Source organism: Lucilia cuprina, chromosome 3, assembly GCF_022045245.1.
Source record: "Lucilia cuprina isolate Lc7/37 chromosome 3, ASM2204524v1, whole genome shotgun sequence".
NCBI lineage: Eukaryota > Metazoa > Arthropoda > Insecta > Diptera > Calliphoridae > Lucilia > Lucilia cuprina.
In genome coordinates this window covers 13,986,941-14,000,688 of record NC_060951.1, presented here as the reverse complement: position 1 = coordinate 14,000,688, position 13,748 = coordinate 13,986,941, and the positions used below count along the sequence as shown (strand labels likewise).

At 31.7% G+C, this 13,748-nt stretch overlaps 1 protein-coding gene across 1 annotated transcript in view; it reads right to left on the bottom strand.

The window, feature by feature from the left end:
- Positions 1-9,333: 9,333 nt before the first annotated feature.
- LOC111685425 (cystathionine gamma-lyase) overlaps positions 9,334-13,748 on the bottom strand; it is an 11,773-nt gene continuing 7,358 nt past the window's right edge. The window contains exons 3-6 of the mRNA XM_046946119.1: positions 12,357-12,393; positions 11,999-12,266; positions 9,871-10,198; positions 9,334-9,811 (exon numbers count right to left, since the gene is read on the bottom strand). Of these exons, the coding sequence (XP_046802075.1) occupies positions 9,661-9,811; positions 9,871-10,198; positions 11,999-12,266; positions 12,357-12,393 (784 nt within the window). The 3' untranslated portion in view covers positions 9,334-9,660. The remainder of the gene's footprint in view (positions 9,812-9,870; positions 10,199-11,998; positions 12,267-12,356; positions 12,394-13,748) is intronic.

Genomic DNA, 13,748 nt, shown 5'->3' with positions numbered 1-13,748 from the left:
TTTAAAACCAAAATATGAACATCCGAAAGATTTTTTAAAAGGGTCTTTAATTGGCAATTGGGCCAATTATCAATTAATTCCAAATCCCAGAGAGTGATAAATTTCTAATAACAAACTATTTTTGTGAAATGCATATCTCAATACGTTTATTTTTGGCTTTTAATTAATTCTCTGTAAGAGCACGCAGAGAAAAACATGGCTGTGGTTAAAATTATGATTGTAGTATAAACATATTTTCGTTATTGTAACAATTTTAAAATATCATATTATGATTAAATACCGTCAAAATATTGTGTCATGATATTTTTGTATTTATCATAATATTGTTACACATTAATATAACATAAAATATAATATACTTACAATACTTAACACAATTCGCAAATTTCAATTTTCCGATTTATATGAAATTTTGGTTCATAAAAAATTTAAGTATAATTTCAAAAAAATACTAGTAATTTTAAGCCTGTTATGAACGTTAGTCATTTTCTAAAGCGAACCTTATATAGAGGACATGTCGAAATGTAAACCGATTTTGATTATTTTGAATGCCAATCAATCTGCAACAATAGTTTAGGTCCTATCGTTATTTTAAGAGACTAACAGACAGACCGATCGTTTAAGAAAAAGTACCTAGAAAATTTCAATTTTACAAATGAGATCAAAGATTTATAGTCGAAACTAGATAATTCAAATTAAATGTTTCACTTTTCTTAGCTTTTTAATCACTTTTTGGTTAACTGTTTTTCAAATCAGCGGAAAAAATGAACAGTAAAAAAGGCGTTTTGTACCTATGAAATCGGAAATTTATTGTACAGCCAGGATGTATGATAACTTCTGTAAACAAATTTTCAGTATTTTTGAAACTTTTTGATGATGTAAAAATATGATAAATAAACATTTTATAAAAAGTTCGGCGTACGGTGTTCCGTCAAAATTTCGCCGAACACCGAACCTCACTTTTTACCGAACTCCGAACCCGTACCCGAACGTTCGGTCGGACACTAGTTATTAGTAAGTTGAAATATTTGTTAGTAACATAATATGTTTTAGTCGTTACCACTACTTAGTTATTGAAAAAATAATTATTTTTCAGTGAATCATACTCAAATTTATAATTGCCATGAACATGAAAATGATTACAGTAACAACAATATTTAAATAGAATTAAAATAACAATTATATGTTTTTGATAACAATATATTGTTACAGTGGACATAGTTTAGTTATAGTAACCATGTCGAACTATGTTTTTCCCTGCGTGTATAAATCCATAACTTAAATAAAATATTGCTCTTATATACATAAATTACACTGTTAAATTGTTTTACGATCAGTCCATATTTGGTCTCATACTAGGTCCCCTCCATAAAATCACTTAGATTCACAATGTAGAAATAATAATATAGATATAGATACAGAATTTTGAAATTTTGTCTTTATAAACATAATTGGACATAGCTCCAATACAAAGTCCTTTTACGAAAATCTCTTAAACGCACATTACTTATTACCAAATAAAGCTATTGATACAAAATTTTGCACAAATATTAGTTTTGTGTACAAAAATTCTATTTCAAGATTTTTTCACGATCGGTTGTATATATATTTTGAAAATCCTTAAATCTTTCACACACATGCATACATGCAAATTCATAAATATCGCTAAGCGCTATAAAAATATAAAGAAAATCGCGTTTGTAATATTCAATAAATCTTGGAATTGCAATAGATTTAAATCTTGGGATTTTTCTATTTAAGACATGGCAAAACTCATTTCTACAAATATTTCAACAATTAGAAAAGTGTTAATATAAAAGTAGCTGGTGGAGGGTATTTAAGGTTAGGCTCAGCCGAATATAGCACTCTAACTTGTTTAATTTTAATTTGACTTTGTTGAATATTACTTTATTATTGATTGTTAAATATTACTTTATTTATTTTATATATATCTTGAATTTTTCAAAACTATATATTTATGTTATCTTTTACGAAACTTTTTTTAATCTTATCCTTATTCTTCTTGAATTATTTAATGTAATGTATGCACATGGTCTAGTTACCCTGCGCCTTCTTATATATTTTATAAATTAATTTACAAAATATATTGTAAATAAATAAAAAAAATTTATTTAATATTCTTTGTTGCAAAAACCAACAAATTCATACAAGAAACAAGTAAGAACCTGTATACGAATAAAATGAGATTTAGTTTTCCAAAAAGCATTTAAGTTAAATTGTACCTTGCCTAAGATATACTAAAGCCATTTACTGTTTAATAAAACTGTGGATATTTAAGTAATATTTTGATGGGGCTTTTTAGAGGGGCTAGGGTCAAATGAGGCCCTATAATTTTAAAGTTCATCAGGGTCATCAAGACTAGTGTAGAACTTGATTTTGCAGCTTTTTGTCGAGATGCGAGTAAATTAAATATAATTATGAACTTAAAATCCCTATTTGGCGGGTTCAGTTCTATGGGGAATAGGTGAAATAATGGACCGATGTTAACAATTTTCAATAGGCTTCGTCTACAGTTTTCAATAGGGTTCGTCCCTGGGGCAATAGATCAGAAAATGATTCTGAGATGATTGGTATACTTTAAGGTGGGTATAGGACCAATATTATTGTGCGTTACAAACATCAGCACAAACCCAATATACCCTCCCCACTAAATTGGTGTAGGGTATAAAAACAATATTTAAAAAAAAATAATTTGCATTTTTTGTTTAAATAATTTTTCCTTCTGTTTCGCAAATCTACTTTTTAAAGAATATAAGAGTATGTTGTGACTGATCATACAATAATTTTTCTGCGAATAATGTAAGTTTGAAATTTAAACTAACACCAATTTTTTCCAAGTGCTTTTCTAAACAATTTTTTTTACGATAAACAAAAATTACCTTGATGGTTATTGTTGTAGCAGCGACTAGATGAGCGGAATCTACAGACTGGATCCAAAAGGGATTAAAGTTTCAACTGAGTTGGATCTGCCCTGCAGTTGAAAGGTATTCAACATTGTGTGGTCCTGTGCTACACGCAGGGCAGAGATCTTAAATGGTGTCGTTTATTCTCGACCAGGGTACACCATTCCGATACCACTGTAGTTCGATGTGGAAGGTTTCGTTTCTCGTTTGCAACGGTATTATGCTATTATGGCGCATTCCACAGCCTCCTGGTGGATAGTATTCAAAGCTGTATGAGCTCTCATCATCTATGTTATGGTGTTCTCGGATGTCGCTCTCATACAGACGAAGATCTTTCCTTACGCGGTTTTGGAGGATTCCAACTCCGTTATATGGTGAATCGGGTGGTCCCTCCGATGACATCCCAGTAGGAACTGCATTGTCAGCATAATGTTGTGTTCCATGACTAAAAGCATCTTCGTTTCGTCGTGCAGATGTTCTTCAGAAGTCATTTGAATGCAGCCTGTTACCGTTCTACATATCTTAAAAGATATTATTTGGACGCCGTCCAGAGGTGTTGGAAGTTTAGACATGTAGAAATTAAATAGGATCGCCGAAAGGACTTCACCTTGGGGTACTCCCCAACGAGATTTAGATCTCTTGTTCCTAAACTCCATAAATTCCTAAACTTGCGGTTGGTAAACTCTCTGAAGCTTATCCAGTCTGCCTTTTTATTTTTATAAGTTCGGTGTTTAAAGACATTAAATTCCGTCAGTTTGTAATTATTAGTAGATGGTCTGATGATAGTGAAACCAGTACGTATAGTTCAAGAGACCAGCACTACAAATTGCTATGCCTGGCGAGCTTTTGCAACTACCCATAATTCTGGTGGGGGCATAGCCATTCACTGTGTTTGGCATCAATCCAATTTGTCCAAGTTTTTATGAAAATAAAACAAAATAAAGTTTCAAATTTTATGAGACGTAGATCTCTTTTATTTAAAACCAAAGATTACCTCGTAGAATATTTACAAGTTTTTTTTAAGTAATAGATAATGTGCACGTAGTGCTTGTCGTAGACAACATCAATATCAAGACTCAGTAAAACAGAGAAAAAAACATAATTTGGTGGCAAACAATATTTAAGTCCCATTAACGGTTTACTCGTTAGAATCTTCCAACAAAGATGTATAAAATTGGCATAATGTTATGCCAACGTTGTTAAAAATAGTATTATTCATTAAAAGGAGCAATTACCAAATTGCAGCTCGCAACAAACTCACTTAAACATTGCCGGCCACCTTGCAACACTATAAAGAGTTGCAACATTTCGTAGAGATGGTTTGGTGTACAGATCCATCAACTGACCCTGGTGGGCACGGTTTTGTGTACAGATCCGCCAACTGACCCTTGCGGGCATGGTTTTATGTACAGATCCATCAACTGTATAAATTAAACACTTAAATATTAGGCAAAACGTAAACATATTTCAGTGAGCTTTTTAGTGACAATTAAATTAATTTAGCGATATTAGTATTTTCAATTTCGTTTCGACCAAGTTAAATATTCCGAAGAATTAATAACTGAATTAAAGTGATTAGGATTGACTGGACCTGCCAGAATCCAGCCGAAAATCGTATTTTGTGCTAATAACGACCATAATAAATTTTGTTTAATACCCGGTAAAATAACACAAGGGTATAAATCAGCGCCAATAACGATATCTACAGGCTTGCTGTCAAAAACATTAGTATCAGCCAAGTGAAGATTTGGCAATATTTTTTTAATATCGATATTAACGGAGGTCGAAGGCAAATTTCCCGAAATTTCTGGTAAAACAAAAGCGTCAGTATTAAGTTTTAGTGAAGAATCTAAATCAGAACCAATTTCCACAGGACAATATTTAGAAACTCCAATGACTATATTATTGATGCCAGAAACTCTAGCGTTCGCAGAATGCGTGGAAAGTTTTAACCTTTTCCGTAATCGTTCAGAAATATAAGAACATTCCGAACCCGAGTCAATTAAAGCGCGGCCCTGATACTTATTGTTATTATGAATTATATTTACCGTTGCAGTCCCTAATAGAACGGACTGATTTTGGCTTGCATGAAATACTTGACGGTTTGACGTAATATTATTCAACGTTGTCGATGGTTGATTATTTTGAGGCGTATTAGTGGTTCGTAGAACCGCACCAGAATTCTGTTCAGTAGAAACAGAAGGCATTTCTGTATGCTGAATATGAAGCATAGAATGGTGCCGATTATTGCAAATAAAACATTTACTATTAACTTTACAATTGCCGATATTATGTGTACTCGAAAGACAATTAGAACAGCAGTTATATCTGTTTACGGTAGTAATTCTATCCATTATTGAAAGATTTGTAAACTTTGGACAATTTCTCAAAAAATGCGACTGGTTAGGACACAAGATACACGACATCTTAGTAGAAGTAGCATCGTAAGAATACTTTGAAGATTCCACGTCAGAAGAGTTTGTCCCTTTAAGGTGGTGAAGACATTGCAATGTTTGAATCCTTTATGTCAGAAAGTTATCAAAATCATGCCAAGTAGACAACACAGGTTTGTCCTTAACGACCTGTTCCCATAAAGGCAGACTCTGAATGCATATGAAAATAATAATTAGGTCCCAATTCTCAGTAGGAATTTTATAAATAGAAAGAGCCGTATGGCAACTATTAATTCCTCGTTGTAAAGTTTTAAGGAAGTCAAAGGAAGGAAGACCAAATAAAAGTTTGAGTTGGTTATGTAGCAACATACGAGTATTTTCATATGTTTCTTTCAAATCGCGCCAGGCTAAGTAAAAACTTTAATTAATTAATGGATATTTTGTCACAATATCTTTAGCTTCACCCTCGGTTTTACGTATTAAATGGCAAAGACGTTCTATATTACTAAGCCGTGAGCTATTTATATAAATTGCCGTGAATAAATCTCTAAAAGTAGGCCAAGCAACATAATTCCCACCGAATGTGTCGACATCACAAGGGGGTAGAGAGACAATTTAAATTTACCGCTGAATAGTTACTATTCTTCAAATCACGTTTAAATTTTTCAATTTTCTGATTAATAGAGCCTAAACATTGAAAGTAAGCCATATATGTGGTCTGATACTTTGAAGCAGCCACGTCTACATCACTAGATTTACTGGAGTCAGAAGTTTCGAAAAACTTTAGACAAGCTGTATACGATGTCCTAACTTCCTCCCATAATCGTCTTATTTCTTCGCCCTGAATCTCTAATGTATAAACGTTATGAATTTCCTCACCTAAATCATTAAACATCGCGCCGAAAGTGACAAGAGCATCCAATGCTCTAATAAATTCGTTGAGTGGCGTAACCGACATGTTATAATATTCGAAAAATGAGTTAAATGTAATTAAAATCCGAACCTAAAAAACTAATTAGGGACCAAAAAATATTATATTTATTTTGAATTGTTAATCAACAAACGTGAAAATAGCTAAACTGACCGACCGTAGGGTGACCAATATAATGGAAGAACAAGAATTAAGCGTATATGTAATTTGTTTTTATATTTTACAGATGTAAATCTGTAAACAAATAAAGCACAAAAGAAAATATAAAAATAGTAATTTATTGCAATAAAAATTAACTTTAATTTATTGTCCGTCGGAACAAAAAGAAATTAAAACTTCCAAAAAATAAATTAAAGGATAAATTGCACTGTATTAAATATTAAAAGTACAACTGACGAAAAAAAATACAAAAAGAACTTTGTGTATGTGTGCGCGTTAAAACTACCGAGTTTTTTATCACTTCACTTTTGCTCACAAAATATATTTACGTATTTTAATTATTTCGTAGAAATAAATAATATATTGCCAGTGGACTGTATTGTTGAGGATGATGGACTTCAAAAGATGCCAACACTCAATGCCAGTACTCAATTCAGGAATCCGGTTCGAAGGACCAAATATTTGGCATCAATCCAATTTGTCCAAGTTTTTATGAAAATAAAACAAAAAAAAGTTTAAAATTTTATGAGACGTAGATCTCTTTTATTTAAAACCAAAGATTACCTCGTAGAAGGTTTGCAGGTTTTTTTATGTAAAAGATAATGTGCACGTAGTGCTTGTCGTAGACAACATCAATATCAAGACTGAGTAAAACAGAGAAAAAAACTTAATTTTGTGGCAAACAATATTTAAGTCCCGTTAACGGTTTACTCGTTAGAATCTTCCAACAAAGATGTATAAAATTGGCATAACATTCTAACGTTTTTAAAAATAGTATTATTCATTAAAAGGAGCAATTACCAAATTGCAGCTCGCAACAAACTCGCTTAAACACACTGTGCGAAACGTAGATTTGTTAATCTGTTCCGCAAAAGCTATACCCTTCTGGTTATCCCCGAGATTCGAGTGCCAGAGCTCGTGATAAGTATTGAGGTCTCCCATCACCTTCCAGGTGGAATTTAATGTCAGGGTGATAACCAGCAGGTAAACTGTTGACTGGCAGAGGGTAAACGTTGCACAGCTCAATTTGGTTTTCAATGTATGGATCTGGGTAATTGCGGTCGAGCAAAATGAGTCTGTACTGCACAGAGTTGTGTACGATGAATTCGATGCCTCCACCAGCGCTCCTTACGCGATCCATTCGCAGCAAAGTGAGTTGTTAGTGGCTGCGCGTTTATTTGTTGCTGTGGATGTTGTTGTGGCCTGTGTTGCTGTTGAAGAGGAAGAGGTGTAACAGTGCTCGATTGCGTCGATGTTGATGACGTCAGCTAAGAATACAAAAGTGTGGTTGCTTTTCGCTTGCTTGAATACAGTAAAGAACAACATATAGCTAATGCTAAGTGCACTATGTGTGTATAGAAAACACACGGGCTATAGCTAAGCGCATTTACAAAAACAAAAAAGTACCAAGCGCATAGGGCTTGGGCAAGTTTATTATACAGTAATAGTTTCATCTTGTGCGCATATAATTCAAATTTAATATTTAACGTTGTCATATCTCAATCTGTTAATTCTGTCCAAATGAATGTTATTAATACCTCTGTTAAAATTATCCCTAAGAGAAATCACAATACTTATTACACGTGAAAAAATCTATGTGTGCAGGAAACTGTGGACCATTAGTATTAATTCTGTGTTCTCAGTTTTTCGTAATCAACTCCAATATTCCTGTAAAAGGACTTTAAAGTCTAAAGGACAAACAATTTTAGAAGACATACAAGAATTTATATAAAAAAGTGCTATAAAATAATAGAATTTATTTCAATTGCCACTGAATTATCATGATCTATCTACTGAGAGAAAAGACGAGGGTTCATGCACAACTGGGTTACCGAGACAATGGCCTTACCGGCTAGTATCATGGAAGGCTTGTTTGCCATAACTCTTATGTTTTCTCATGGTCTCTCTTGCATTTGTCTCATTACTCAATCTGTTACCACTGTTCTTAGCCTCCTTGCCGTAAGGCAGTAGTTTTTGAATCTCCCTCATTGCCTCCTGATGACCATTTAATATCGGCCACCTTCAGTGAAAGGTTCTCAATCACCATCATCTTATTGATTGCAAATTCCTCCGCCGATATATCAGTCGGCATGTAGTTATTGAAAATCGACTTTCACCGCTTCAGTCCTTAACCTCTAATCGCATAAGGAGACAGCATACAGCAATGCCATTTAGATATTTACGACACCAGACGCATTGTAATAATAACGGCTTTTGTGGTTTCCATCATAACAGTATTTCGGGTATTTGCATTTGCCTCAACTAGGTTTCTTCTTTGGTTCGTTGCCAGGAATATGCCTACTCCTATCACCCAAGATTAACCTTAATATGGTTTGTCAAGATGAAGGTGGAATCAACCAACTAGACGATAACCAAATTCTATCAAAAATGTCAAGTCCAATAGTAAGGACCAATGAAATATCCAGAAATATCAACTCCAGGTATCCAACAAGAGCAGTCAGCACTTTGTCAAGATCAACACAAATTCTCTGTACTACCAATTGTAACGGTTCTCGTGAAAAAATAAAAATTCCATGTTTCTCCTCTATACTTTATGATAAGGGCAACGCTAATGAGAAATAAAAAATATATTTATTTTTAATATCCAGCGTCAAAGTTTCTTTTTGTATGAATGCTTTAAAAAACGCATGGTTACTGTTCAAATTCGATTTATGGTTAACACTTGTTTTGATAACATATGTAAATACTATTTTTGCAACGTTATAATCTTATTAAGCTCCGGTTTATTTACAACTTTGTTGGAAGATTATAACGAGTAAATCGTTAGAATCTTCTCTCGTTAGAATCGTTAGAATCTTGTTTGTAAATTAAAAAATACTTCTTTTCCGATCGTCAACATAAGCACTACGTGCTCCTGACGCTATTGCTTCTACGAGGTAAAATAAAAATAATAAATACAGAGATCTACGTCTTATCAAATTTGCAAATATTTTGTTATATTTTCATAAAATCTTGGGAAATTATGGTGAAGCTGAACAGTTACATTCGAGCCTTTTAAAATCTTGTTTAATTTATATATCGTTGGGCCGAACTTGAAATCTAAACAATAAATTAGAATTAGTTCTAAAGACTTAAAAACCAATGGGAAGTTTTCTCCCTTTTTACTTAATAGGAATTAAATTACTGGCTGTTTAAATATTATAAAAAATAAATGTAAAATATTTTCTTTTTTTGTGTTAATATATCGCTGTTAAACACTATTTATTGTCTCTTAACATGTTTCGTATTTAAATTAAATGTTTTCTGCTACTGTTAAAGCATTTTTAACATCAGCTATTAAATCATCCGCATCTTCCAGTCCAACTGACAACCGAATTAAAGAATCAGTTATACCCAACTTTTTTCTATCTTCCGCAGGTACAGACGCATGCGTCATAATAGACCTAGAAAAATAACGTCTGTCAAATACATTCAACAATTTGTCCATCTTCTTTAAACTTACGGCAACTCAGCTAAACTCTCATATCCTCCAAGACTTTCAGCCAAAGTGAAAATTTTGAGAGCTTTTAGGAATGCTTTTGAGTTTTCTAAATTTCCTTTGAGATAAAAAGAAAAAACTCCACTATATCCATATGTTTGCTTTAATGCCATTTGATGATGAGGGTGTGAGGGAAGACCTGGATGTAAAACCTTCTCTACGAAACTGTGACTTTCCAAAAATTTTGCAACTGCAATTGCGTTTGATTGATGTTGTTCCATACGAATTGCAAGTGTCTTAAGAGAACGATTAACTTGATAACAATCAAATGGTGACGGAACAATTCCAGCAGCTAAAAATAAATTTTATTTTTTATGTTAAATAAGAGCTATTCCATTAAATAAAATAAAAAAATTTATAAACATAATAATGGAAATCATACTTTACTGTTCCGAATACTCTTTTACAAGTAATTACTTACTCCGGACTCAACATGCTCAATTTCATATTTCTAGATTCAATATTAAAGGAAATTTAAAAAAATACCTTTTAAAAAACGAAAAAGTCCCAAAAAGATCCCTTTTACGGGTTCTCAACTAATTCCAACTCTAGATACTTAATTTCGTGTCCCTAGGTTCATTATTATAGAAAATTTAAAGAGAACTTATGTTCTCACATAATCAAGGCTCTACATATATGTATAACTTCATGTCTGTAGGTTAAATATTATAGAATATGCAAAAAGTACCTTTTGAAAACGAGAAAGTACCAAAAAGTTACATTTTTTGGTTCTCACCTAATTCCGACTCTACATACTTAATTGCTTATTTATAAGTTCAATATTATAGAAAATTCTAAAAGTACCTTTTGTAGAACGAAAAAGTACCCAAAAAGTCCGATCCGGGCTTTACATAACTAACTTCATTTCATGTCTCTGGATCAATATTATAGAAAATTCAAAAAGTACCTTTTGAAAAACGAAAAACCAAAAAGTTCCCTTTTATGGGTTCTAACTTAAGCCAGACTCCACATACTTAATTTCATGTTTCTAGCCAATAACACATTAGTGCTCTCGTTCTGCTACTCTTGCTCTGCTTTATAAATAAGCGTACAATAATAAAATTTACCGTATGATTATGTATTTTGTTTTCGATTTTTACAATTTCTGAGCATTAAAAAAATCTAAATTATTGATAAAATTTTAAGAGTTGTCTTGGATTATTGCTCATATCTTCGTTGTCTATAGACCGATTTTGCAGATACTTAATTTCATTCTTCTAGCCAATAACACATTAGTGCTGCTCTCGTTCTGCTACTCTTGCTCTGCTGCTCTAGATCTATGATTAAGTATTTTGTTTTCGATTTTTACAATTTCTGAGCATTAAAAAAATCTAAATTATTGATAAAATTTTCAGAGTTGTCTCGGATTATTGCTCATATCTTCGTTATTTATGGACTGATTTTGCAGATTTTAAATAGCGATCTTTCCGAAAGCATGTATTACAGAACTATCAAATATTTGGATCTCGCCGATATTTGGGATCCTCTAAAAATTCATTTCAACAAACATATAGACAGACGGACATGGCTTAATCGAGGATCCAGAATATATATACTTTATAGGATCCATTTTTTATTTAAAAACAATTAAATTTGTTAAAAAGGAGAAATATTACTATTTTCAAATAGCTGCCAATAAAATCTGTTAAATTCTTTATAGGATATTGTACATTTTATTATAAATGAAAGTTAAAGTTCTAAGAATAAGCATTTGAGAATAATTAATTTCTTTGACATAGTTCGGATCCATGTAAAGTTTATGGAGTGGGAAATTTGGAACTACTTTTAAATTTTCTATCCAATTAAATTGTAAAGTCATAATTAATTCAGAGTCGAAATACAGTGTTTCAGGAGAAGTTAATGGTTCGTGTTCTAGTCTAGTAGACCGGAGGTGGTAGGTTCGATTCCCACCTGTGGCACTGTTTATGCAGCGCACAACAGGCTCGATAGAGGCCCAGATGTATTTCGTAGGATTGGATGTACATATATTCATTCTCCTTTCAAACTAACTAAATGATAAAATTTAAGAGGATAGGGTCAAACGGTATGACATTTTTTATAAACTTCATAAAAATATTATTTGATTTATTACCATTTTGGAGGAACTTCAAACGTTCATATAATTCTTCAGAATTCATAGTAACAGCACCCATAACGACATCAGTGTGACCATTCATATATTTTGTTAAAGAATAACATACCATATCTGCACCCAACTCCAATGGTCGTTGAAAATATGAAGTTAAAAATGTGTTATCAACAGCAAAAATTATGTCTCCGGATTCATGTATTATTTTGCTTAAAGCTTCTATATCAGAAACTTTGGTCAATGGATTTGTCGGTGTTTCAACCCAAACTAACTAATATAAGAAAATCAAATATTAACATACTTATATTCATAAATAAATATTTAGATAAAAATATTTTATAAAACGAATGAAAATATACACAAATTTAGTGTTCAGACACATAGAATTGATTCTTAATCTATGGAAAAATTTTAACAAAATAATTGATGATTTTGTGTTGTTTTTAAGTGATAAGAAAAATTATAAAGTAATGAGAATAAAAATATTTGTTTGACAACCGCTTCATATTATTTGAAATTATTATTGTATTAAAAAATGTTCAATATATATTCATTGCCGTGTTTTTATTTTCGATAATCTTTAAATTTTTTATCTGTTAAGCAACATTCACAATGCTCTCAACAATTTGTTATTTTTTCCATCCGTTTATTTTTTATAAGTTTATATACATATATATGCTTTATTTTTAGTACAAATATGTTACTCAAGTTCTGTGAAAAACTTGTTTATTCCGGGCACTACATTAAAAATTTCAAGTTTCTAAGTTTAATATTATAAGAAAACTCAATAAGTACAAATTATAAAACGGAAAGTAAAAAAAGGTCTCTACATGTTTAATTTCATGTTTATATGTTCAATACTATAGAATTTAAAAAAAAAAACGAAAAAGTACCCTTTTATGCTAAATTCCATGTTTCTAGGTTCAATATTATAGAAAATTCAAAAAGTACCTTTTGTATAATAAAAAAGTACCAAAAAGACCCATTTTTATGTGTTCTTGCCTAATCCGGACTCTACATACTTAATTTCATATTTCTAGGTTCATTATTATAGAAAACTCAAGAGTACCTTTTGAGAAACAAAAACGTACATAAAAGGTCCCTTTTATGGGTTCTCACTCTATTCCGAAACTTTATACTTAATTTCATATTGCTATTTTCAATATTATAGAATATTCAAAAAGTACCTTTTGAAAAACAAAAAATACCAAAAATTTTACTTTTTTTGAGTTCTCGCCTAAATCCGACTAAATCCGAAATGTTTATATTATGGCTTCTAACTTAAGTCAGGCTCCACATACATAATTTCATGTTTGTTCTGCTTTGTTTTTTATAAACAAGCGTATAATAACAAAATTTATCGAATGGTTATGTATTTGGTTATGTTGTTTTGCATTTTCTGTGTGAGCATTTGACGAGATCTTCAGAGATTGTAACGGATTTTTGCTCATATCTCTGTTATTTATGGATCGATTTAGCTGATTTTAAATACCGATCTTCTCGAAAGCATATATAACAGAATTACTGAAGATTCGAATTTCGTCGATATCTGGGTACTGTAAAAACTGATTTCAACAAACATTCAGAAGGATAGACATACAGACGGACAGAGTTAAAAAATGCAAAAAATTCCCCTTTTAAAAATTGTCATCAACTCCGGGCTTAACGATATATGTATGTATGTATGTATGTATGTATGTATGTATGTATGTATGTATGTATGTATGTATGTATGTATGTATGTATGTATGTA